The sequence below is a fragment of the Monodon monoceros genome, unplaced genomic scaffold (assembly GCF_005190385.1).
Source record: "Monodon monoceros isolate NGI ecotype Baffin Bay Population unplaced genomic scaffold, NGI_Narwhal_1 Super_Scaffold_12, whole genome shotgun sequence".
Lineage (NCBI taxonomy): Eukaryota > Metazoa > Chordata > Mammalia > Artiodactyla > Monodontidae > Monodon > Monodon monoceros.
Window position 1 is genome coordinate 166,945,515 of NW_021703768.1, and position 24,002 is coordinate 166,969,516.

A 24,002-nucleotide genomic window follows, 5' to 3' on the forward strand; every position below is an offset into this window, starting at 1 on the left:
GGGGGTGCTAGGCCTGCCTCCCATGCACACACCCAGTGCGGTGGGGTGGGGGAGGCCCGACTGGCATGTGACCAGCAGGCATTTAGCCCCTGCAGGGAATGCCGGAGGAACGGGTTTCTACTTGGCCACAGGCTCCTTAATTCCGTGGGTAAACACTCGCTTCATTACCAGATTTTTTACAAAGCACTTTGACAATGACTTTTTCTAAAGAATCTTTTCAAAAGCATTCCATGAATGTTATGGGATCCTAACAGATTTCTAAACAGTATTAAAAATTCACCCATCACCCCCCGCCCCACCCCCAACAAATCCACAGGAATTCCTTTACTGACATCCTCACAGATGCATCGTTTTGAGCGGCAGTTAAAGGAAGTCTCGCCAAGATGCTGGGCTCTGCCACCATCTTCTCACTCCCAGGATGCTGGGGCCGTCCCCCTCCCCAGAGTCACGACGCTCGCCATCTTCACTTTCTTTATGGCAGCACCACATTTGGGCATGTGTAGGGACCCTGTTGTCCTTACTGACGCACCTCTCTGCAACTAGACGTTTCAGTTACTTTTTGACTTTGTTTGGGTTCTTAGAATTTTTAAGTTTCTCCCCCCAAGTTTGAAAATCATATGCGTTCCTTGTGCAAAACTGGAACATGCAGACGGGGATTAAAAGGCCAGGGCTTCCCTGGTGGCGCAGCGGTTGAGAGTCCGCCTGCCGATGCAGGGGATACGGGTTCGTGCCCCGGTCTGGGAAGATCCCACATGCCGCGGAGCGGCTGGGCCCGTGGGCCATGGCCGCTGAGCCTGCGCGTCTGGAGCCCTTGCTCCGCAATGGGAGAGGCCGCAACAGTGAGAGGCCCGCGTACCGCAAAAAAAATAATTAAAAAGAAAAGGCCAACAGTGCTGCTCACACCTGCACTCGGGTCTCCCCCAGGGCCTGGTCCTGCACACCCAGGGATCTGTTGGCATCTTTACGTGTCTTGTGCCTTTCTAAACAGCTTTATCCTGCTCTTTCCACACACCAGTTTTATCACAAGTCTCTCATGCCTTTAAAATTCCTTCAAAGATCCCAATTCATACACACAGAGCTTTCCACACGAGGGACTAAGGACAGTTTCCTTATAAATCCCCTACTGTCGAACACTCAGGTTGTTTCCTGTTGATTTCAAACGTTCTGAACACATGCCTTTGAGAAACATAGTGCTGTCTGCTCGTTCATCATCTCCCTCCGAGTTCCTGACAGGGTTTCAATTTAAAAAAAAAAACATTCAAAATTGCTTTAGTGTTAGTGCATTTTTGTTCTATTCAAATTCATTGGGGGCTTCCCTGGTGGCACAGTGGTTGAGAATCTACCTGCTAATGCAGGGGACACGGGTTCGAGCCCTGGTCTGGGAAGATCCCACATGCCGCGGAGCAACTGGGCCCGTGAGCCACAACTACTAAGCCTGCGCGTCTGGAGCCTGAGCTCCACAACAAGAGAGGCCGCGATAGTGAGAGGCCCACGCATCGAGATGAAGAGTGGCCCCCGCTTGCCACAACTAGAGAAAGCCCTCCCACAGAAATGAAGACCCAACACAGCAAAAACAAATAAATTAATTTTAAAAAAAATTCGTTGAAATCTGTATTCATGGCACAAATTCTATCTTATCACTAGACATTTTTGTAGGCTGAACTTGAGAAATTTGTTTCTGGACCTTGAAATAACACAGAAATCCCAATCCAATTGGGAATTCCAAGCAGACTCTGTACTCTAATAAAAGCTGCAATTATTGTGCAGGTGAATGGAAGTTTACGTTTAAGAATGAGGACAGGGAATTCCCTGGAGGTCCAGTGGTTAGGATTCCGTGCTTCTACTGCAGGGGGCACAATTTCAATCCCTGGTTGGGGAACTAAGATCCCGCGTGCTGTACGGTGCAACAGAAAAAAAAAAAAACAATGACGATAAACGATGATAATTACCCAATACTGTGGGTTAGTAGAACGATCACAGGCTAAAAATTAGGAGGTATACGTTCTAAACCCTAAGTATCTTCACAGCCTTGGGCAAATCACTTAACTTCCCTGGCTTCAATTTCTTTCTTTCTTTTTTCATTGAGGTATAATTCGCATATAATATTATATTAGTTTCAGGTGTACAACATAATAATCCGATATTTGTATATGCTGCAGTGATCACAGTAAGTCTAGTTAACAGTTAACATCTATCACCGCACATAAAAATATGGAACGCTGTGTGAATCTGCACATCCTCCTTGTACAGGGGCCATGTTAATCTTCCCTGCACTGTTCCAATTTTAGTATACATGCTGCCAAAGTGAACATAGACTTTAATTCTTTACATGGTTTTCACCAGTGTAACAGGCCTGCCATTAGTATTCAAGGCTTATGCAACTGGTCAAAACTGAACGAGGTTTAGGCAATTCCCTGGTGGTCCAGTGGTTAGGACTCCGAGTACTCACTGCCAAGGGCCCCGGTTCAATCCCTGGTTGGGGAACTAAGATCCCGCATGCTGTGCAGCACAGCCAAAAAAAAACATTGAATGAGGTTCACACTTCAGGGAAGGCGACACTCCCCCAAGGTGCTATTCCACCATCTTCACATGGGTTGTGCTAAAAAAAAAAAAAAAAAAAAAAAAAAGATCAAGAAGGAAAACCACTTCCGAAAACCCTTAGGCTCTTACCTTCTTGGTGTCCCATGCCTGCTTGGAAAGGTTCTTGTCCATCTCTGATGTGGTCTCCTCCATTCCAGGGACTGTTAATAGTAAGACTGGGGTGGGGTGGGGTTGGAGAAGAAGGAGAAGCAGAAAAGGAATCTTTGCAGCTGTGTGGTGGCACCAGGAGGGCACTTCCCTGACATACAGAGTCACGACCGTGATATGAATGAAACTACCCCAACAGTAACTTCTGGGGATTGTACTAAAGTAAAAAAGAGTTTCGTTAAAAAAAAAAAAAAGAAAGAAAGAAAGAAAAAGAAAAGTTAAAAAAAAGAAGTCAGAGAACTTGTGACTTATAAAGAAATGAAAATGAAAGCTCTGGAGCTAAGGACGGGTGTCAACTCTGCCTCTCACAGGACCCACTCAGGCCTCGGGCTGCAGAGGACAGCCGAGAATCTCTCCCCATCTCCCACGACTGGTCGCCTCACCCCGTGCACCCCACCTACAGCCCTGTGGACACCTGCCTCCCCCTCTGGGCTGTCAGCACCCAGGGGCCGGGCCCTTCTTGGGCTTTTGGCACCAAGCCACGTAGCTCAATGTAGTCTGAGGTCGATCCAACCATGGTAGCTACGGCTCTGTGAGTTAGCTGCAATGCCAACCAGTCCCGGAGGAGGAAAGGAGAGAGGAGATCTAAGGGACTGGATGGGCATCGGTCGAGGCCCTGGAACCAGCTGTGCCTGAAGGCCCCTTTCCTTAAAACTTTCAGTTAACGTGAGATTCAACACTTTCTTTATGAGATCCAATTTCCTGATGCCTGTTGGAGGTTCAGTGCTGCAATAGCGCCACTATGAACATAATTAGAAGGAGGAGGTTAATTCCTCCTTCTAGAAACCTGGACTGGGGGATGGGAGGACAGCCAGGCTAACACCAGACTTCGTTACTGCCTGGGCCCTTCCTAGAGCAACGGGGAGAGGTGATGTGTCCCACCCCACCACCCCCACCAAGGCCAACTGGACTCTGAGCTACCAGGGGTCCTTCCACGGTCACAAAGAGTCCCTGGGGAGGGCGAAGCCCACTCACCCACCCCCAAAGCCCCAAGTTCCTGGCGGACCTCCCTCAGGATAGACAGCGCCCTCTGAATTGCCCCCAGCATCAGGAACAGGAGGGAAGTGCCAGGTCCATTCTCGTCACCCCTAGGCATTTGGAATCCTCGCTTTTATTATGGAGACATTCCCTTCTGCAATCTCGCCTTTGATGCCCAATGAGCTGGAAAGATCACATGAGGAGAGCCCCTGCCCACCAAGGGGTGAAGTTCTGGTTGACCATCCTTCTTCTATCAGCAAAATCTCCCCGGTATGTTTACATACTCACACAGTGAAATGCTACCAAAGAAGTGGTAAACGTTTGGACCTGCAGTGTAAATGATTAACTGTCTGGTTTCAGTGTCCTGGAGCAGATCAGGCCCACATGGGCTTCTAGGGCTGGCCTCATAGCATCACACTCCCCTCTCTGGGTGACACTGCCCCAGTTTTTAAGATGCCATGTACCTTCCTGGAAGGTCCCAGGGATGCTGCCTCCATACCTGGCTCCAAGGAGGAACTGAGGCCTGGGCACAGATCTGCCCCAGCTGCAGGGGTGTGTGCATGACCCAGTTGGAAAGGAAGCTCTGGACAAGAGTTAGGGAACAGTTAGCCTCTTTTCCACACACTGTTGCCAGGACAGACCCTGTGGACCAAGAGGTTCTGAGCATCAGAGCCGGGAAATGATCCAGTGTGAAGCCCTGGATCAAACGATACCTGAAGCTGAACATCTAGCTCCGACTGTTGGTCACGAGCTGATAAATGCCCCTTTTCCCCGGGCTTGCTGCTCCCAACATTTGAAAGAATCTGCAAGGCCCCCAGACTGCACGGCCATACCCTGAATCCATAATCAGAAACCAATCTGAGTTTGCAGGGACTGTTTTCTCTGCCTAGAAAACTCCTACTCACTCCTCAAAATCCAACTCAAATAGCGCCATCTCAAAGTTTCCCTGAACCCCTCCCCTTGTCCCACAGCACCTGCTGAGTCTTCCTTCTCAGGTCTGTCCACCTACATATTTGTGACCTCTGGGAGCACAGCGGTCAGCCACTGGACTTGCCTGACCCCAGGAAAGACACCCATGGGCCCCGTTGATACCTTTTTTCTGGTGCACGTCCTGGGACCCACCCGTAAAAGGCTCTGGCTGGGTGGGCGTCATTGTGCTCTGGTGAAGGGCAGAGTCAGAATTGGTCCTGGGGAGAGGAGAGAGACAGTGAGCCTTGGCCCCAAAGGGGACGAAGGGACAGTCCTGGTTCCACTCTATCTGGGACCCACCCGATGGAACAGGGTGGCAGTCATGGGTCATTTTTGTGAGCTGCATACCTGAGCAAAAACCCTGAAGAACCACAACAGTGATTTTGGTTTTCGTCTGCAAAGGCTGCAGCAGAGCTGTCCCTTCGTTCCTAACCAGCCCCTGCCCATCCCTGCCCCTTCGATGGCCTTCGCGGCTTTAGGGAAAAGGTAGTGCTTTCCTGTTGAAACCCTGAAGAGAGAGGGCCTGACAGTCCCACAGTGGCCCAGCCTTGGGAGTATGAACCCATCATGGAGTCCCCTACTGGCGACCCATGGCCAAGGGGGGGGGGGGTCTTGCTCCAACCAGCCCAGTGCTCCCAGGAGTCTGGGAGAGGCTCCACTCTCTGCCCCAATAACACAATCTGCCCCCAGCTGCAGGTGCCTGGAGGGAGGGTCCTCAGAAAAACCCCTCAGCTGCCTAGGAAACCAGGGGCAGCCACGGGGAGCTGGGCAGACACGCAAAGGGCAGGTCCAGCTGCACAGCCAATTCGGGGAAACAGCCACACACCCCCAACGGGGATGTCCCAGACACTGAGAGTGACGTGGAGGAAACTTGGTTCAAGGACAACAGCAGGTTACAGAGGACCGGGCTGCCTCTGACCCAGGGGCCAGCTGAGCTGTGAGGAGCCAGGGGGATCCTGGCTCCCCACCAGCTGTCTGTCCCTGAGCAAGTGTTCTGACCTCTCTGCGCGCTTTCTTATGCCTAAAATGGGGAGGATAACAGCACCAACTCCACAGAGCTCTGTGCGTCTTATATCAGTTAATGTATGTGATGGTTGAAATAGGACCTGGTATATGAACACGTGCTTGGTGGGCATTTAATTATGTTATTTTTTAAATTTATTTATTTATTTATTTATTTTTGGCTGCATTGGGTCTTCGTTGTTGGGTCTTAGTTGCTGCGCGTGGGCTTTCTCTAGTTGTGGCGAGCGCGGGCTACTCTTCATTGCGGTGCGTGGGCTTCTCACTGCGGTGGCTTCTCTTGTTGCAGAGCTTGGGCTCTAGGCGCGCGGGCTTCAGTAGTTGTGGCACGCGGCCTCAGTAGCTGTGGCTGACGGGCTCTAGAGCGCAGGCTCAATAGTTCTGGCTCACGGGCTTAGATGCTCCGTGGCATGTGGGATCTTCCCGGACCAGGGATCAAACCCGTGTCCCCTACATTGGCAGGCGGATTCTCAACCACTGCGCCACCAGGGAAGTCCCTAATTACGGAAGTCCCTAATTGAATGATATATTTTGTGCTGTGTTTTTTTTTTAACAGCTTGTTTACTTTGGGTCTTTGTTTACTGAAGTCACCTACATATGTTTTTTTGTGTATGTGTGCTAAAATAAATATAAAACGTGCCTTTTTAACCATTCTTCAGTATACACTTCTGTGTCATTAAGTACATTCACACTGGTGTGTAGCTATCATCTGTGTTATTGTAGGGATTTATATTAACTATATCATTGTTGTTATCTTAGATCTTCCTAGATGACGGCATTATGGACTTTTTTTTCATCTTCTAGATGCATTTATGTATTTTCCTAATCTTCTAGTAATAAATATATCATACTTTTCCAATCAAATTTTCTATGGCTTTTCAGGAATGTGGGAAACAATCGTAATAGAGCATTAAATAAAGCAAGTGACAACAATGAATATTCACTACAATCCCAACTTTGTTTAAAAAAGAAAAGGAAAAAAAAAAGTCATAAATAAAGGGGAAAAAAAACTCCCTGGAAGACCCCAAAACTGTGACCTCATTGTTTACAGGGATAGAGCTGATTTCTAGAAACTTCTGGATGCTTCTAAGTTTTGTCATTTTTAAGTGACTGCATATTGGTTTTCCAAGCACGGCCACGATGAAAGTATAGTTTTGTTTCCAGTGAGAGGGCTGGGGGTTGGTTCTGGGTCACTGACCTTCTCCAGCTGGTGTCCGCAGGTGGTGAGAGGTACACGGTGCCATATGGGCAGCTGTCCGCGTGAGTATAAGTTAAGGGGATGGTGCTGTCAGCTGAGGCCCTGCCCTGAGCCCCAAGAACCCTGCGCTGGCCAGCCCGAGTAGCCAGGCTGCTGGGAGCCGGCAAACAGCTGGGGCCTCGGGGCGGGGGCCTTTCCTGCCTGGCTGCAAGCAGCCCCCAGGGTGCAGCCCCATCCACCTAGCACTCAGCACTCACCCCCTGCAAGCGCACGTGCAGGCTGCACCCCTTCCAAGAGGGGCCTCAGCCATGAAACGGGGGCCCGTAGGGGGGGCTGCAGGGAGTCTAGTTCAGCTGACCCTGGTCTTGACTCTTAGCTTTGGGCTGACGGGGTGACTCCCAGGGCCCGAGGGCTTGGTCTGGCGCCCAGTTGCTCAAGCTCCCCCAGCCCATGGAAACGAGAACCAGGAAAGAACAGGCTTCTCTGTTCTAGAGAGCCGGGGTTCCCAGGAGCAGCCACTCAGACCGCAGTGGCGGGGGAGCCTGGCTGGTTAAGTACCAGGGGGCAGCCAAGTCGGTGGTGGGGGTGGGATTCCTCACAACCTCTCTGCTTGGCAGAGGTGCAAAGGCAAATTTTGTGTCTTCAGATCAAGCCTCCCTCTGATCTGTCTGTGTCTGGCTCAGATCTCCCTCGGCCCCACTGCCTTGGCTCCATATGGCCCCCAGAGGGGTCCACCACCATGGCCCTGACGTGTGGGTGCCCTGCTCACAGCCTTCCTGGGCCCCACTGCCCAGTCAGGCATCTGAGCGTACCCTCCCAACTCTCATCTCAGGCTGTGTGCTCCAGTGGCCTACTCTGTGTCACTGTTCCCTGTGCTCCCCTAGCCCCCGCCTGGCTAAAGGCTCCTCAGCTTGCACTGCCTCCTCCAGGAAGTCTTCCAGGGTTGCCATGCAATGGCACCCCCCTCTTGGTGGGGCCCGGTAGCCCTGGAGGACTGGAGCGGCCCTGATTCTATCACAGAGCTGGCAGCAGGCAGGTCCACCAGCTGGATGAAGTGCCCCCCCCCATCCTCTGGGAAAAGGATATCTGCCTTCCATGTTTGTCCACTGACAGAGGCCGGCGATGTGGGGAGCCAAGGCGGCCACGCTCCCGGTACACTCTGTCCACTAGCCCATGGTGCCGGGTAGTTCGGCTGGTGTCCAGGCCTGAGGACTGGAAGGGTGTCTGGGGGTGGGGAGGGAGGAGAGGAAGAGATGGAAAAAAAGAGAGAGGAACCCAAACCACGGTTACCAGCTGTGGTCCAAGATCTGACCCCAGCTCTGCCCCCAGGATCTCGCCTCAGGGTCCCTCTACAACCCCCCTGCCCAGTTCTGGAGACACCCTCGGCTACTCCAGACGGGCTTCCTTTCCTCCTCGGCCCCTGCCCCCAGCCTCCGAGCACTGTAGGGGTGGCGGCGCGCTGGGGTTCCAGGTGCCGGGGCGGCAGGCGTGCAGTGCAGCTGGCATGCACGGGCCAGGCAGAGCGGCGCAAGCTCGGGGCCCGGAGCCGGCCAGGGTGCCAGGGGTGCAGACGGCCCGAGCACCCCCTCCCAGGCTCGCCAGGTGCAGACAGGCCTCCGCCCTCTCTCTCTGGGCCTGGCCGGCCTCCTCTCCCCACCTACGTCATCCCTGGAGGGGCCTGCCAAGAGACAGCCCCAGGGCTTCCAGCCCAGGACTTCAGGGGCCCACCTGGCCAAGTGCTGGCTCCCTAGAGGCTCCTCGTGGAGCCTGGGGCTGGTCCTGATTGAGACTCGGCCCCCACGCACTCTCCCCCACAGCCTTGTCCCAGCACCACCGGCAGCCAAGTGCAGGCACTTTCCGGAGCCCTGGCCCACAGCTTGGCTGGACGGGGCTCCCTTCCAGCACCTGGGGCTGGCATGAGGCCCCCCGGTCACGCCCGGCTCCCGCTCCTGGCTCCATGCTCCTGAGGTCCCCAGGAGCCTGCTCTCCACCAGCCCTGGTGCCATGGGCCCCTCACCATCTGACTGGGGTGAGACTGGCAGCCTTAGCTAGCTCTGGAGGCAGCTACCAGCCTCCTACCTGGCCATCTGGCCCTCGGGCCCTTCTGTCTTCTCTGGGCAGCCAGGCAAAAAGCAATTTCCTCCGGAAGAATGCCACTGGCTGGCTCATTGCTCTTCTCCACCTGTCCAAAAACCTTGGCTAGCATTCAGGGCTGACTGCTCTCCCTGGTGTTTGGGGACCCCTGGCGTCCGGGGACCCCGTCTTTCTCTGACCCAGCAAGGACGCTGCCAGCTTGGGTCTTTCTGTGCTTCTGCCTCCAAAAGGCTGTGGGCCCGGGAGATAGCAGTGACCGAGGGAGGGTAGGAACCTCACTGTCCAGGCACAGACACCAGAGGACAGGGGCCGTTCATCTCCTCCCAGAGATGCCTGGAAGCCCAGAGGGGAAACCAAGGCGGCTGAAGCAGAGCCAGAGGCACAGAGAAGCTCGGGCCCAGCCACAGCCCAGCTCGCCAGGCCGAGTTAGGATCCGCGCACACGCATGTGCATGTGTCATAGGAACGAACCATGCAGCGTTGGCACGCATGCTAGGATCCCCCGGGGAAGGGGTCTCTCGACGCGACCATATGCACTTCCCCAGACAAGGGGGTGCAGAGCGAATCTGCTTCCGTTTGGCAGATGGGACACCTCCCGCTGGGCCACGGGGGCGGCCGCACAGGAATACCCAGCGCCCGCACACGTGCCGGGGATGCCGAGGCCTCAGCCCAGGGGCTCATTTACCAGAGAGACAGGAGCCGCTGCCAGAGCCTCCCCCAGATATCCGCTGGGCTGAAAATGCAAAGAACCAAGACTTTGAGACACTCCTGCCTCGCCTGGCCCCCCAGTGGGAAGCCCAACAGGCCCCCATGCACCCTCGGCCCTCAGGGGCTCTACGGCGGCCTCAGGCAGGGCCAAGTTTGGGGATGCCCAGAGAGACACTGTCCTTGACGGAGGAGGGGATGGGGAAACAGAGGAAGAGGGGAGCCAGGGAGGAGAGGAGAAAACCCAAACTAGAAAGGGCCCTGACAAAGAGGTGAGGCTTTTGGAGCATGTGAAGATCAGCATGACAGCCCCATGCATCTATCTGCTCTGATGTGGAGGCCATGTGAGGAGGGCCGTGCTCCAAGAGGCCCTGGGGATTCAGAGCTGAGCCAGCCGGACCCCAAGCCAGCCTGCGGGACCCTGGGCTGGTGCCCTGACACATCCCAGCAGCAGTGTGGGAGGAGTACAAGCTGAGGAATGACTGCGGGGTGGGTGGGGACTGAGCTCCCTGTGGGAGCGACCCAGCTCCACCTGGCCTGTCAACATGCTAACGGACGTGGCTGTTTCTGGGGCTCTGTCCCAGCAACGGGACAAGTGCGTGGCTGTTCGGTGGACCTGTCCCTGCAGGAGTCCAGATACCGTGCTGGGGGGTGGGGGGCCCAGCTATCGGCCCAGCTCCTGGGCCCACCGTGCCCCCACTTCCACCTGCAGACCAGGGTCGAGGGACATGGCCCAGGAGAAGAGGCCGGCCCTGCACCGGGCAGGCGGTGGACCTTATCTGTTCTTATTTATGATAAGGACGTGCGCGGCAGCTATGCGGCCTGCGGGAGCCGTGCTGTGTGGGTCTCTGCCAGAAAACGTTTGCAGACAAGTGGGGTCAGGCTGAGGGGCCTCCTTCTGAGAATTGCTGGGCTTGCGGATTAGTGAAGCGGGACGGAGCCAAGCCCCAGAGGCCCTGAGCAGTTCCCGCTGCCGCACAGCCGGCCAACAGGTGTAGCGGCTGCCGAAACACTCACAGCCAGACCTCGGCCTCTCTGCGGGCTCTGCTGACAGAGGATGGGCAGGGGGGATCCGGGTGAGGCCTGGCCAGGCCATCCCAGGGGAAGGAGTAGGCGGGGGCTGGGTGGGCGGCGGCAATTGTCTGGTGACCCCAGCTGTTCACAGGCTGTCATGCACGCTCTCTTGCTCTGTGGCCAGGGCCCAGACTGCAACACACTCCAGGTGGGAGGTGGTGTGGGAGAGGAATGGGGGCTCACCTGGAAGGGCAGATCCACGGTGCCGCTCCCAATCTGGTTCACGTTGGGCAGGGACCCGCCATAGTACTGGCCACGGCTTGGGCCCAGCTGCAGGTACTGGGACTTTTGGAGTTGGAGCTGCAAGAGAGAAACCGACAGCTATAGTGTGGGGGGAGCGGGGGGGTGTGGTTCCTGAGCACACCCTGCGGAGCACCATTCCCGAGGGCCCCAAGTAGTGGAGTCAGTGGCACCGGGCACAGAGGGTGTGGCACCCCCATGACTCAGATTCTCAAAGGAGCCATGATTCTCTCCACCAAAACCAGCAGAATCAGAGACCCGAGACGCCCAGGTGGCCCTCCCCAGGCAGGGAAACTCGCCCTGGGGGTGCTGCCTCCATGAACTTGAGGGGGCGTCGCCAGCTGATTCAGACAATTTGTGAATAAGCAAGAGTATCAAGTGGGCCTGGAGCCTAGAGCCTATGCAGGAGGCCCCTCACCCCCCCCAGGGGAACCATTTCTTATCACGCCAAAGGCTGCGTTCCTGGGGTGTGGGCCAGAGGCTGCGAATTTACGCCCGGACACAGGAGAAATTGTCTTTCCACTGGCCTGAATCAGAGAGGCCAGCTCAAAAGTGCAGTGCTGGCTTTCAAAGTGCAGCATGTACAATCCCTCTGACAGCACATACAGGGCGAGAGGGTCTGCCAGACCCCGCCTGAGTTCTAAGGAGTCCTGCCCAAGCCCCCAGGATCCTTCTGCCTGCCCCACCAGCCTCACGCATTACAGAGCCTTCGTCTGGGGTGGCTGCATCCCTGCACAGTCCTCTGCCCATCACTCGCGTGGGGATTCGTCCTGCTGGGCCAGGCCTCAGAACCAGGAGTCCGGGGCTCCCTGACCAGCCACGGCTGCCTTGGTGCGGGGCTGGGACCGGGCCTTTCCTCGCTGGAGCATCGATTCCACTTTGCCAGGAATAGCAGATGCTCGTGACCTGGTTGACACCACCGGTGGCCCTAGGCCCTCAGCCAGGTCCCCAAAGCCCGTCAGTCTGCCCAGGCTGAGATGCAGGTGCTGTGACGGAGGGGTGGCAGCTGGGCACCCGGGGAGAGGTGGGTGTCCGCTCCAGCCGGCTGGGGCGGTTGCTAGGGTCGACGCTGTGTACACAACAAGACCGGCTCACGTTCCCTCACAAACAGCTCCTGGCAGCACTCTGTTTGCTGTCCGCCCACACCGCCCGGCTCTCCCACGCCAGTCCCGGCTTCCTGGGGGGCCTCCGACACCGGAGGGGGAAGTGAAGCTCGGGAACTGGCTGCTCGCCCGGCCGAGCACCTCACCCAGGTAAACAGCTGTTTCCTGCGAGCTGCGGTGGAGCCAGGAGGGAGATTGACCTTGCTCCGTTCCTCCGCGGGTGGTTCTCAGGCATCTGTAGGGTCCGGCCCAGGCTCTGTCTCCAATGGCTGGAGACGCTCACCGTGAACACCCCACTGTGTCCCTCCCTGCGGTTGCACGAGATGAAATAGGCCAAGTAGGATGGGCGATGGGCACGGGTTACCTTGGGCCCGAGACCCGCCCCCCCCTCCCCAGGCCCTTCTTGTGTCTGAGCCACGTGGCAGGAACTAGCCTTACATCCACCTCTCAAGAACCACCTCTCGAGTACCATGTGGCCCTGGGGAGCTACAGCCCCCTTCTGGGCCTCAGTTTCCCCCTCTCTAGAGTGGGTGGTCCAGGTGAGCGTGTGTGCACAAACGCCGGTTGTGTGAGATACAGGAAGTGCTTATAACACACGTGCTTCTGTCCCAGGCTGAACGGCCAGCTCTGGAAACTGCAGCATTCAGGAAAGTACTCTGCAAAGCTGCCACGTTCCGGCCCAGAGGGAGCCCAGACTGGGGACAGGCTGCTCGTGGCTTGTGCGCTGCTGCAACAGTGGCCCTCTGGCGGAGCCTTTCTTTCCCTTGATGGTTCCCAACCCCCATCCACTGTGCTTTGGGAATGTCAGGCTTTGTGGTGTGGCCTCTGGAGTGGACACAGTACGGGGCTCCACTCGTCCTTTGGGGGACCCCTGTGCTCACCCTCGGTTGTATGTGGGGCTGTGCAGGAGAGTTAACCTGGCCCAGGGCAGTTTGACCTTTGCCCCCAGCTCCTGGGAAGTGAAAGCCCTGCCTGATAAAAGAGTGTCTCTGTTTGCCTAGGTCCTCGGGCCACGCTGGGTATCTATGCCAACAGTGTGACTGCGGGGGGAGGTCTCAGGCCAACGCAATACCAGCTCACCCTCTGCGGCAGCTGCAGACAGCAGTCAGCAGAGTCTGCGTGGCGAACCCCAATAAGAACCCTGGACACCAAGGCTTGGGGCACATCCCTGGTTGACAGCCCCCATGTATGTCATCACACACTGGTGCTGGGAGAAGCAAGCACTGTCCATGTGATTCCCCGGGAAGGGACGACCTGCAGCTCTGTGTTGGGAAGTCTCCTGGCCGCCGCCCCACGCCAGCTGTGATCCGTGTCCTTTCACTGTAACAGACCCCGTGACCGTATGATGGTTCTCAGTGACTCCTGAGTCCTTCCAGTGAACTGCCGAGCTGCATGTAGTCTTGGGAACCCTCGAATTCTGCAGTTGGTGTCAGATGCGAAGGTGGTCTCAGGGAGCCCCTTAACTTTTGCAGGGGCTGACTGCCATCCCAGGCCTGGCCAGGAAACCCCAGGAGTAAGGTCGTCCTGGGGTGAGGAGGTGCCAGCCTGGGCTCCACCCATGGGCCTGATGCCTCAGAGGGTCCACAAGGAGGAGAGCAGAGGGACACCACCAGTCAGGGTCTAACAAGCCGCCTGACGCTGACGTTCATGCCTCTTCCCGCTGTCAAGCCACAGTCCCTCGTGCATCCCTCCACCCAGTGGTCCTCACTCTGTACCCCCTCGATGGCACTTCCTACCCTACTCTACCCCCAACCTCGCCATAAACCCGGCATCCAAGCCAGGGTCTAAGACTCCGCAGCACCTGCTGGTGGAACAAAGAAACACAGGATACATGAGTGAATGAATGGATCAATGAATGAGCACCACTGCTCCCGCTCTCAGGAGGTGACTGTCACCAGCCAGGCGACAGTCCCATTTGGAGGCCATATAAGAACGTTTCAGGACACCAACGCAACTCCTGATGCCCTCAGGAGGCTTGGGCCACCCCTTCCCCTCACCCCATCCTCGTGGGTTTTGGCAGAGGCAGGCGCAGACAGGGCAGTGAAGCCTGGACAAGGCCCACCGGCTCAAAGGAGCCGTGACTCCCAGGCTCCCCCTTGCTTTTGGCCTGTGGGTCAGACAGCCTGGGGTCCAAGTCCAGGCTCCCCAACTGTGAGAGTGGACCCCACTCCAGATGCTGAGGGCAGGCAGGTGCCCCATCACCCACGCTTTCACGGTGGCCTCCTTGCCTTCTGCTCTCCCTGCTCTTCGTTTCCTCTGGCCACCTGACCCCAAAGCACCCCGAGTTTGTGACTCCCCCCAGGGCCTCAGCCTGTGACAGCTCCCCCTCCACACCCACCCTTGGGGGGGGCCTCCCTGACACCCCACCCAAGGAGCAGGCCCCCCCAAGCCACCTTCACACTGGCCTCTGGCTTTGTTGTTGTTGTTGTTTTTTCCCCATTGCGGAGCACAGGCTCCGGACGCGCAGGCCCAGCGGCCATGGCTCACGGGCCCAGTTGCTCCGCAGCATGTGGGATCCTCCCGGACCGGGGCACGAACCCGCGTCCCCTGCATCGGCAGGCGGACTCTCAACCACTGCGCCACCGGGGAAGCCCTGCTGTTGTTGTTTTTAATAAAGTTTTCGGTTCACAGAAAAACTGCAAAGATGGCACAGGGAGTTCCGGAATCACCCTGCCCAGCTTCCCCTAAAGCTACCCTCTTCCTTTACTGGGTCAAAAGGCAGAAAAATGATAGCACCACTGACTGACCCAGGCGTTTTCCATATGCCCCTTGGTTTGTCTAGCCACGTTTGCCCCATCCAAAATGCCTGGCCCATGAACCCTGTCCACCATCCCCATCCTGTAACCGCCAGGTGGCGGGCTCCCGAGATTCATGGTCTACTGGTCACAATGTGTCTGGTGCCAGCACTGCATGGGGCCACGCCGGACCCTCAGGAAGTGCTGCTTTATGTCTGGCATTGCCTCCCACCAGCATCCTGCAGCCCCAGATCTTTCCAAAACAGTCCAGTTCATGACTCTCAAATCCTCTTGCTCCCACGTGTGAACCAACCAACCAACGACGTGGCGCCACACCCTAGGGGTCAGAGGTGTTTCAGGGTTGAGGCCGATGGGGACACGACAGATGACCAGGAAGCACAGCATAGACCTTAGGCACCCTCTGAGCCACCCTCCCACCCCAAGTGTTGCAGACGGCACCCCTGAGCCCCCGCCATGGGCCACAGAGCCCTTCTCAAGTCTCAGCACATTTAAGCATCACAACTGCCCTGTCTCAAGTGCCCTGAGGCGACCATAACAAATTACCACAGACTGGGTGGCTTATAACAACAGAAATTCACTCCCTCACAGTTCAAGAGGTGGAAGTCCAAAATCAAGGTGTGGACAGGGTTGGTTCTTTCCAGAGGCTCTGAGGGATGATCCGTCCCAGGCCCCTCCTGGCTTCGCGGGGGGGGGGGGGTGCTCCAGGCGTCCTTGGCTCACAGCTGCCTCACTCCGATCTCCGCCTCTGTCTCTACACGACCTTCCCCTCTGTGTCTGTGTCTCAAATCCCCCTCTCCTTTCTCTTAGAATAATACCTGTCATTGGATTCAGAGCCCATCCTAATTTAGAATTAATCTCATCTTGGGACCCTTAATTACACCTGCAGAGACCCTCCTGCCAAGTAAGGTCACATTCCCAGGTTCCAGGGGTGAGCACGTGGACGTATTTTTGGGGGGGGGGGCGTCATGAGGCATGGTGGATCTTGGTTCCCCGACCAGGGATCGAACCTGTGGCCCCTGCAGTGGAAGTGCAAAGTCTTAACCACTGGATCACCAGGGAAGTCCCCAGGGCACATCTTTTGAGGGGACACAATTCAACCTAAGACAGGCCCTTTGGGAGTTCCCTGGTGGCCTAGTGGTTAGGATTCCAGGCTTTCACTGTGGTGGCCCAGGTTCAATCCCTGGTCGGGGAAGATCCCACAAGCCGTGCAGTGAGGCCAAAAAGAAAAAAAATAGTAATAAGACAGGCCCTTTGAGGAGGTTACCAGTACACTCCACTTTCCAGATGGGAAAACTGAGACTCAGCAGGCAAGGGAATTGCCCAGGGCCCTCAAGCTCAGAAATGGCCAAGTGGGGCACAGACTCCACTCCTGGAACCTGACTCTCGCATAACCCTGTGGACCAGCGGGTGGCTGGGACCGCAGAGTGTCCCAGAGGCCACATCACATCACAGATCAGAGCACGCCAGCCCTTCTGGGAGCTTATAGTCAGAGCATCAACCCAACCATTTCGGCTCTGTCAAGGGGGACCCAGCACAAGACTCACTATAAAAAGCCACTTCAGGTCCTGCTTTCGCCCGGGGCCTCTCGTTTCCACACAGGGTTCCCCCGCCCCGGCCCCTGACACAGCCTGAGCGAGGACTGGCCCTCCCACCCCCCATACAAAGTCCTTCTCCCCCACCCGACCCCCACTCCCCCTACAGAACCGTGTATAAATGGGTGGCTTCTCCAGCCTCTCCCAACCCCCTTGCTGACAGGACCCCACAGGGTTGCCTGTCAGAGCGTGCATCCCCAGTCTGTGTCCACATCCCTACTGGGCACACAACCCCCGATCCTGGCAGCGTCCAAGGGGCTGGGAGGAGTGCGGGCCACAAGGCCGGGGAAGCACGGGGGCCCGTGGCCCTGGGAAGGCATGGCAGATGCAATCACTTCCCCAGGGCAGCCCCCGTCCTCTGGGACCCCCACAGGATACAGCAAATTCCCATCTGCCAAGCCCTCCCAGGCCTCGCTGTCTAGAAGGAGCTGGCCTCGGTCAGGTCCATCAGCAACCACCATGGCAACTGGCCAAGCTTCTAATGAAATTAAGGGGAGTAGCTGAAGGCTGAGCTCTGTCCTGCAAAGCCGGGGCAGGCATGGGGGCCGCAGCAGAGCACCAGAGAGGAGCTGTGAGCTCTCAGCAGACCTGTTTCCCCCTCTCACCACGAAGGCCTGCACTGTCTGGCCCTCTGCTCTCCCTCCCCCAACTACTGTGCTCTACCAGCTGAGGTAACTGCCTCAGGGCCTTGGCACTGGCCCTCCCTCCTCCAGAAGGCTCTTCCCGCTGGGCCAGCCCAACACTGCGCACCTCTCCCCCACAGGGTCACCTCCTTCCTTCCACGGCTCACTATCCAAAACCACCCGACCAAGGTCTATCTCCTCCCATTAGACCGTCAGCCCTGCAAGGACCCTGGCACAATGGAGTAGCTTGGCACTCACACGGGCACTGAGAGACCAGATAACAGATGAACATGTGAATGCAGGAACAACTAACTGTTCGATGTGCTCAGAATCCCAGGCAGGGACAATGTTTCTCCTGCGCCCACATGGGACAGCCCACTCCCCGACTCTGGGGAAACTGAGGCCCGAGGAAGAACAGGCAGCTTCCCAAGTACACAAAGAGCCACTCGTGAGAGGGAGGTGGGGAGCAAATCCCATCTCAAGTGCAGGATCCTTCTGGGGCCTGAGTGCTGAGCAGGACCCCAGGGGATTCGCACACCCTGGCCTGAGCACGGCCCCTCAGGGCTCCCCTAGGTGGAGTCCTCAGCAGGCTGCCAAGAGCAGAGGGGTCACCTTTGGGGGTTATTCCCTGGGAGGGAGAGACCAGGGCTTCATCAGGTTCTCCAAGTATTCCAGCAGCAGTAGGGGCCTGTGGAGGGAGCCCCAGAGAGCCCCTGAAAGGGTCTGATTCTGAGTCACGTGGAGCTGCCAGTGCATTTTCCGGGGCCAGCAGTCCCTGAGAGGTGTGTGCACCCCAGTTAGTCTGGCTGTGTCCCTCCAGGTTCCTTCCAAGGCCTGGCCCCAAGTGCCTGCCTGGTCTTAGCTTGCGCACCAGACGTGAGTTTGGGGAGGGGAGACGGCCCCTCCCAGGCTCCATTCACAACATCTGTGGGTCGTGCTGTCTCTCCCCACACCTCTCCTGCCCGCTCTGGAAAGGATCGGAAACCTGGGGCTCTGGGGGAGACGGCTGTGCCTGCACAGGTACCCAACCAGGAAGGCCCGGAACCACTCTTCTCCCTTCTTAAACAATTTTTTTCTTTGTTATCAAAATAAAAGTCACACAACATAAAATGAACCCTTTGAGGGGCTTCCCTGGTGGCGCAGTGGTTGAGAGTCCGCCTGCCGACGCAGGGGACATGGGTTCGTGCCCCAGTCCGGGAGGATCCCACGTGCCGCGGAGCGGCTGGGCCCGTGAGCCATGGCCGCTGAGCCTACGCGTCCGGAGCCTGTGCTCCGCGACGGGAGAGGCCACAACAGTGAGAGGCCCACGTACCGCAAAAAAAAAAAAAAAAGAACACTTTGAAATTGTACAATTCAGTACCATCTAGTACATTCACAGCGTCATGGGACCATCACCTCTAGCCAGGTCCAGAACATTCGCATCACCCCAAAAGAGACCCAGCGCACATTAGCAGTTGCTCCGCATCCCCCCACCCAGGGCCCCGGCAACCACTAACCTGCTTTCTGTGTCTGTGGATTTGCCTGTTCTTGTTATTTCACAGAAATGGGATCACACGCTATCTGTCCCTCTGCGTCTGGCTTCTTTCTCTCAGCGTGGTGTTTTTAGAGTTCGTCCACACGGCAGCACGTGTCAGAGCTTCATTCCTTTTTATGTCTGAATAATATTCCACCGCATGGATGGACCACATTTTGTCCATTCATCTATTAACGCACGTGTGTTGTCCCACCTTTTGGCGACTGTGACTAGTGCTGCCGTGGATGTGCATGTACAAGTATCTGAGTCCCTGTTTTCAAATCTCTCAGGTATGTACCTCCAAGTAGAACTGCTGGATCATATGGTAACTCCGTATTTCTCTTGTTGAGGAACTGTCAGACTGTTTCCCACAGCTACTGCACCATTTTCCATTCCCACCAGCAGGGCACGAGGGTCCCAATTTCCCCATATCCTCATCAACACTTGTTAGTGTCTGTTGCTTTGACAGTAGCCATCCTGATGGGTGGGAGGTGGTATCTCATTTCAGTTCTGATTTTCATTTCCCTGATGACTACTGAGGTTGAGCATCTTCTCATGTGCTTATCGGTCACTGTACATCTTCTTTGGAGAAAGGTCTATTCAATTCCTTTGCCTTTTAAAAAAATTGGGTTGTATGTCTTTTTCTTGTTGAGTTATAAGAGTTCTTTATATATTCTGGATCTTAATCCCTTATCAGCTATATGGTTTGCAAATATTTCATTTTCTTGACAGTCTTTTGATGCATCGAAGTTTTAAATGCTGATATGCTCCAATTAATCTATTTTTCTTTTGCTTGTGCTTTTAGTGTCACATCTAAAACTCCATCACCTAACTCAAGTCCAGGAAGATTTACACCTATGCTTCCTTCTAGGAATTTTATAGATTGAGCTCTTACATTTAGGCTTTTGGTACATTTTTAATTCACTGTTGTTGGAAATTCCCTGGTGGTCCAGTGGTTAGGACTCTGTGCTTTCATTGCCAAGGGCCCGGGTTCAATCCCTGGTCGGGGAACTAAGATCCTGCAAGCCGTGAGGTGCGGCCAAAAACAGTAATAATTCACTGTTGTTAACTTTGTTGCTGCCCCAGTCCCACCTCACCATGGGCCCCCACGCCAACTGACAGCTCCACAGTGAGGAGAGCCAGGCTGCCCCCACGAAGCGTGCCCGGTACACTGGAGTTTCTCATTACACGTTTACCGAGCATGGGAAGGAATAATGAATGAACTCGGGAATGAATGAAAGCATCACAGGCATGTGGCCGAGCGTGGATTCCAGGCTGAGTCACCCCGGCCCCCGGCCCCCTGGCCGACTGAGACACTCCCCAGCTGCCTCCTCACTCGTTCCCAAAGTGTAAATACAGAACCAGATACACAAACACCGAGTGCGCCTCGGAATGCCTTTAATCAGGCCCTGCTGCCGCTGCCAAATCCCCGTCCCCGGCTGAATCGGAGGGTCCGCTCTGAGCATGTTTTGTTTCCCTCGTTGGTGGCCGTTGTTGAGCACAGACGGTCGGGCTGGGATGTAGGAAGGGTCCCTTGGGGTCTGAGTGCAGCACAGCTGGCTCCTGGGGGGCCTCTCTCCCCTGCCCGCCAGCCAGGCACCCACTCTGGGTAGGGCCTTGAAGCAGCCCTGAGATGGCGAGACATGGCTTCACCTCCGTTTTACAAGGGGGGAAACTGAGGCCTGGGGGGAATGACTGGCTCGCCCTGAGGTCACCTGGGAAACGGGACGGGGCCTCGGTTACAATCCAGGCTCTTTTCCTGGCAAACCTCAATTTCCCGGTGGCCCACAAGGCCCTCCCCTGCCTCCTGCCTCTGGGCCCTTGCACCCACCTCACCCTTTTCTGGAACCTTCCTTTGGGTTTCAGCTCAAACATGACAAGAAGCCTACCCTGACCCCTTACTTCCAAAAGAACCCTCTGTATTAACTTGGGCTGCTGTAACAAAATACCACAGGCTGGATGGCTTAAGCAGCAGATGTGTACTTCTCAGAGTTTCGGAGGCTGGAGTCTGAGATCAGGGTGCCGGCACAGCCTCTGGTGAGAGGCCTGCAGAACGCTGCCTTTTCCCAGTGTCCTCACGTGGCCTTTCCTTGGGGTGTGTTCAGTGAGTAGTCTCTCTCTCCCTCTTATAAGGACACCTGTCCGATCGGATCAGGAACCCTTCCTTATGACCTCAGTTCACCTCAATCACCTCTTGCACGCCCCATCTCCACATAGGGTCACACTGGAGGCTAGGGCTTCCACACAGGAATCTGGGGAACACAGTTCGGTCCGCAGCACCCTCTCACGGATAAGCTGCCGGCCTGTGTCTGTCTGGTGGGCCAACAGGCCCTGACAGCTGGGGCCCTGCTTGCCTGGCCTCCATAGGTGCCCCAGTGACCAGCTCCCATCCTGAGCTGAGGAAGCAACCATCGACAGCTGTATCTGTTGTTGTTGTATTTTGTTAATAGTTATTTATTTCTGTGGCTGCATTGGGTCTTAGTCACAGCGCATAGGCTCTTCGTTGCGGTACGCGGGCTTCTCTCTAGTTGTCGCGCTCCAGAGCGCACAGGCTCAGTAGTTGCAGCTTGCAGGCTTAGTTGCCCCGCGTGGCATGTGGGATCTTAGTTCCCTGACGAGGGATCGAACCCGCGTCCCCTGAATTGGAAGGTGGATTCTTAACCACTGGACCACCAGGGAAGTCCTGTGTTTTGTTTCGTTTCGCTGCACTGCACAGTAGGCAGGATCTCAGTTCCCTGACCAGGGATCGAACCCACACCCCCGGCAGTGGAAGCACGGAGTCCTAACCACTGGACCACCAGGGAATTCCTAACAGCTGTATCTGGAATTGGGAAGCCCAGAACCGCCCCACACCCTGAGTCCTCTGGGAACACCCACAGCTAGCCAGGCCCAGGCGAAGCCCAGGGACCCCAGGACTCTCCCAGCAAGAGCCCCTAGGGTGTAGGGTGGGGTGGCCTGCGAGGATAGGTCTTCTCTGGACCTGTTCCGGGAGTCAGTGAGGCGGAGGTGACAAGTGGTGCGTGCTGCTCCGGGGCTGCCGAAGACAGAGATGTGATGGGGTGGACAATCACGGCTGGCGTTTCCAGAATCAGTGGCCCAAATGTAAAGTCCTGTGCCTGTTCACCAGGGTCACGGGTGGGGGCTGGGTGGGGGCACGTGCAAGGCAGCACAGAGGAGCAGGAACAGCCCAGGGTGAATCGGCTCAGCCACTATACGGGGGCTGCATGCCCACCTGGAACCTCAGGATATGACCTTGTTTGAAAATAGTTTTTGCAGCTGTGATTAGTTCAGGCTCTTGAGATGAGGTCATCCTGGATTTCGGGAGATCCCTAAATCCAACGACTAGTGCTCTCCGAAGAAGAGAACACAGAGACGGACAGGGAGAAGGCCGTGTGAAGGTGAAGGCAGAGATCGGAGAATGCAGCTACAGCCAAGGGTTATGAGGAGCCACCAGAGCTGGGAGAGGGGCCTGGGACAGACTCCCACTGAGAGCCCCCAGATGGATCCAACCCTGCACACACCTTGATCTGGGACTTCCCGTCTCCAGAACTATGAGGGAGTAGATTTCCGGGTTTTTTTTTTTTTCTTTTTTTTCCTGTTTGTTCTTGGTTTTGTTTTGAATCTGTTTGGGGTTTTTTTTGTTTTTTTGTTTTTTTTTTTGCGGTACGCGGGCCTCTCACTGTTGTGGCCTCTCCCGTTGCAGAGCAACAGGATCCGGACGCACAGGCTCAGTGGCCATGGCTCACGGGCCCAGCCGCTCCGCGGCATGTGGGATCTTCCCGGACCGGGGCACGAACCCGTGTCCCCTGCATCAGCAGGCAGACTCTCAACCACTGCGCCACCAGGGAAGCCCTGTTTGGTATTTTTTGATCCTTATATTGTTATTAAATTCTTTTTTTTTCCAAAACAACTTTTTTATTGAAGTAGAGTTGATTTACAATGTTGTGTTAGTTTCAGGTGTATAGCAAAGTGATTCAGTTACACAAATATATATATAGCTGTTCTTTTTCAGATTCTTTTCCATTGTAGGTTATTACAAGATACTGAATATAGTTCCCTGTGCTGTATAGTAGGTCCTTGTTGTTTATTTTATTTTATTTATTTTATTTTTTTGGCTGCGTCGGGTCTTCGTTGCTGCGCGTGGGCTTTCTCTAGTTGCGGCGAGCGGGGGCTACTCTTCATCGAGGTGCGCTGGCTTCTCATTGCCGTGGCCTCTGCGGAGCACGGGCTCTAGGCGCACGGGCTTCAGTAGTTGCGGCGCACGGGCTCAGTAGTTGTGGCTCACGGGCTCAGTAGTTGTGGCTCATGGGCTCAGTAGTTGTGGCTCACGGGCTCTAGAGCGCAGGCTCAGTAGTTGTGGCGCACGGGCTTAGTTGCTCTGCGACATGTGGGATCTTCCTGGACCAGGGCTCAAACCTGTGTCCCCTGCATTGGCAGGCGGATTCTTAACCACTGCACCACCAGGGAAGTCCCTGTCTATCTATTTTATATATAGTAGTGTGTATCTGTTAATCCCAAACTCCTAATTTATCCCTCCCCTCCCCCTCCCCTCAGGTAACCAGAAGTTTGTTTTCTACATCTGTGAGTCTATTTCTGCTTTGTAAATTCATTTGTATTATTTTTTTAGACTCCACATATAAGTGATGTCATATGGTATTTGTCTTTCTCTGACTTGCTTCACTTAGTGTGATAATCTCTAGGTCCATCCACATTGCTGCAAAGGGCATTATTTCATTCTTTTCCATGGCTGAGTAGTATTCCATTGTATAAATACACCACATCTTCTTTATGCATTCATCTGTTAATGGGCACATGGGTGGCTTCCGTGTCTTGGCTATTGTAAATAGTGCTGCTTTGAACATTGGGGTGCATGTATCTTTTCAAATCAGAGTTTTCATCTTTTCTGGATATATGCCCGGGAGAGACTTTTGTTGTTTTAAGCCTCCCAGCTTAAGGTACTTTGCTACAGGAGCCCTAGGAAACTAACTCTGGGGGCCCAGAGAGGAGGCAGGACCACTCAGAGCCAAGCTTGGGGGAGGTGGGGACCCTGAGAATGGATGATCGGGGAAGGCCGGTGATGGGGACCCTTAAGGTGATACTCCAGGGTGAAGAAGTAAGGGTCTAGGCAGAGGGAACATTAGGGGCAGAAGTGGAAGCCCAGGAAGAGAGGGAAGACAAAGTCAGGCCAGCTCTGATGGGCAGTTACTGCAGAGTGGTGGGGAGGGAAGCACAGGTGCCCAGTCCGTGACAGCACAGGGAAGCAGTGAACGCCCAGCTGGAGACCCAGGGGCTGGTGACACCATAGTGGACTCGCCAGGCAGGGCAGTCTTGGCACACTGGGAGCTGCAGAAGGGCCCCCCCAAGACACGCCCCTGGAAGGTCCTCAAGGC

General features: G+C 55.6%; 1 protein-coding gene and 1 non-coding gene across 11 annotated transcripts in view; both read right to left on the minus strand.

Moving 5' to 3' along the window:
• CRTC1 (CREB regulated transcription coactivator 1) overlaps positions 1-24,002 on the minus strand; it is a 73,737-nt gene that overhangs the window by 17,547 nt on the left and 32,188 nt on the right. For 6 of the 10 annotated variants that reach the window (XM_029216504.1, XM_029216508.1, XM_029216507.1 and 3 more), the window contains exons 2-7: positions 10,969-11,085; positions 9,692-9,739; positions 8,000-8,137; positions 6,914-6,975; positions 4,819-4,913; positions 2,671-2,756 (exon numbers count right to left, since the gene is read on the minus strand). In XM_029216504.1, the coding sequence (XP_029072337.1) occupies positions 2,671-2,756; positions 4,819-4,913; positions 6,914-6,975; positions 8,000-8,137; positions 9,692-9,739; positions 10,969-11,085 (546 nt within the window). Of the gene's footprint in view, positions 1-2,670; positions 2,757-4,818; positions 4,914-6,913; positions 6,976-7,999; positions 8,138-9,691; positions 9,740-10,968; positions 11,086-11,727; positions 12,238-24,002 lie in introns of those variants that run through there. The other 4 variants (XM_029216509.1, XM_029216506.1, XM_029216500.1 and 1 more) reach the window with 2 other exon arrangements.
• On the minus strand, positions 2,206-2,312 carry LOC114893475. Its single transcript, XR_003792902.1, has one exon. It is a non-coding gene; the product is annotated as a U6 spliceosomal RNA (small nuclear RNA).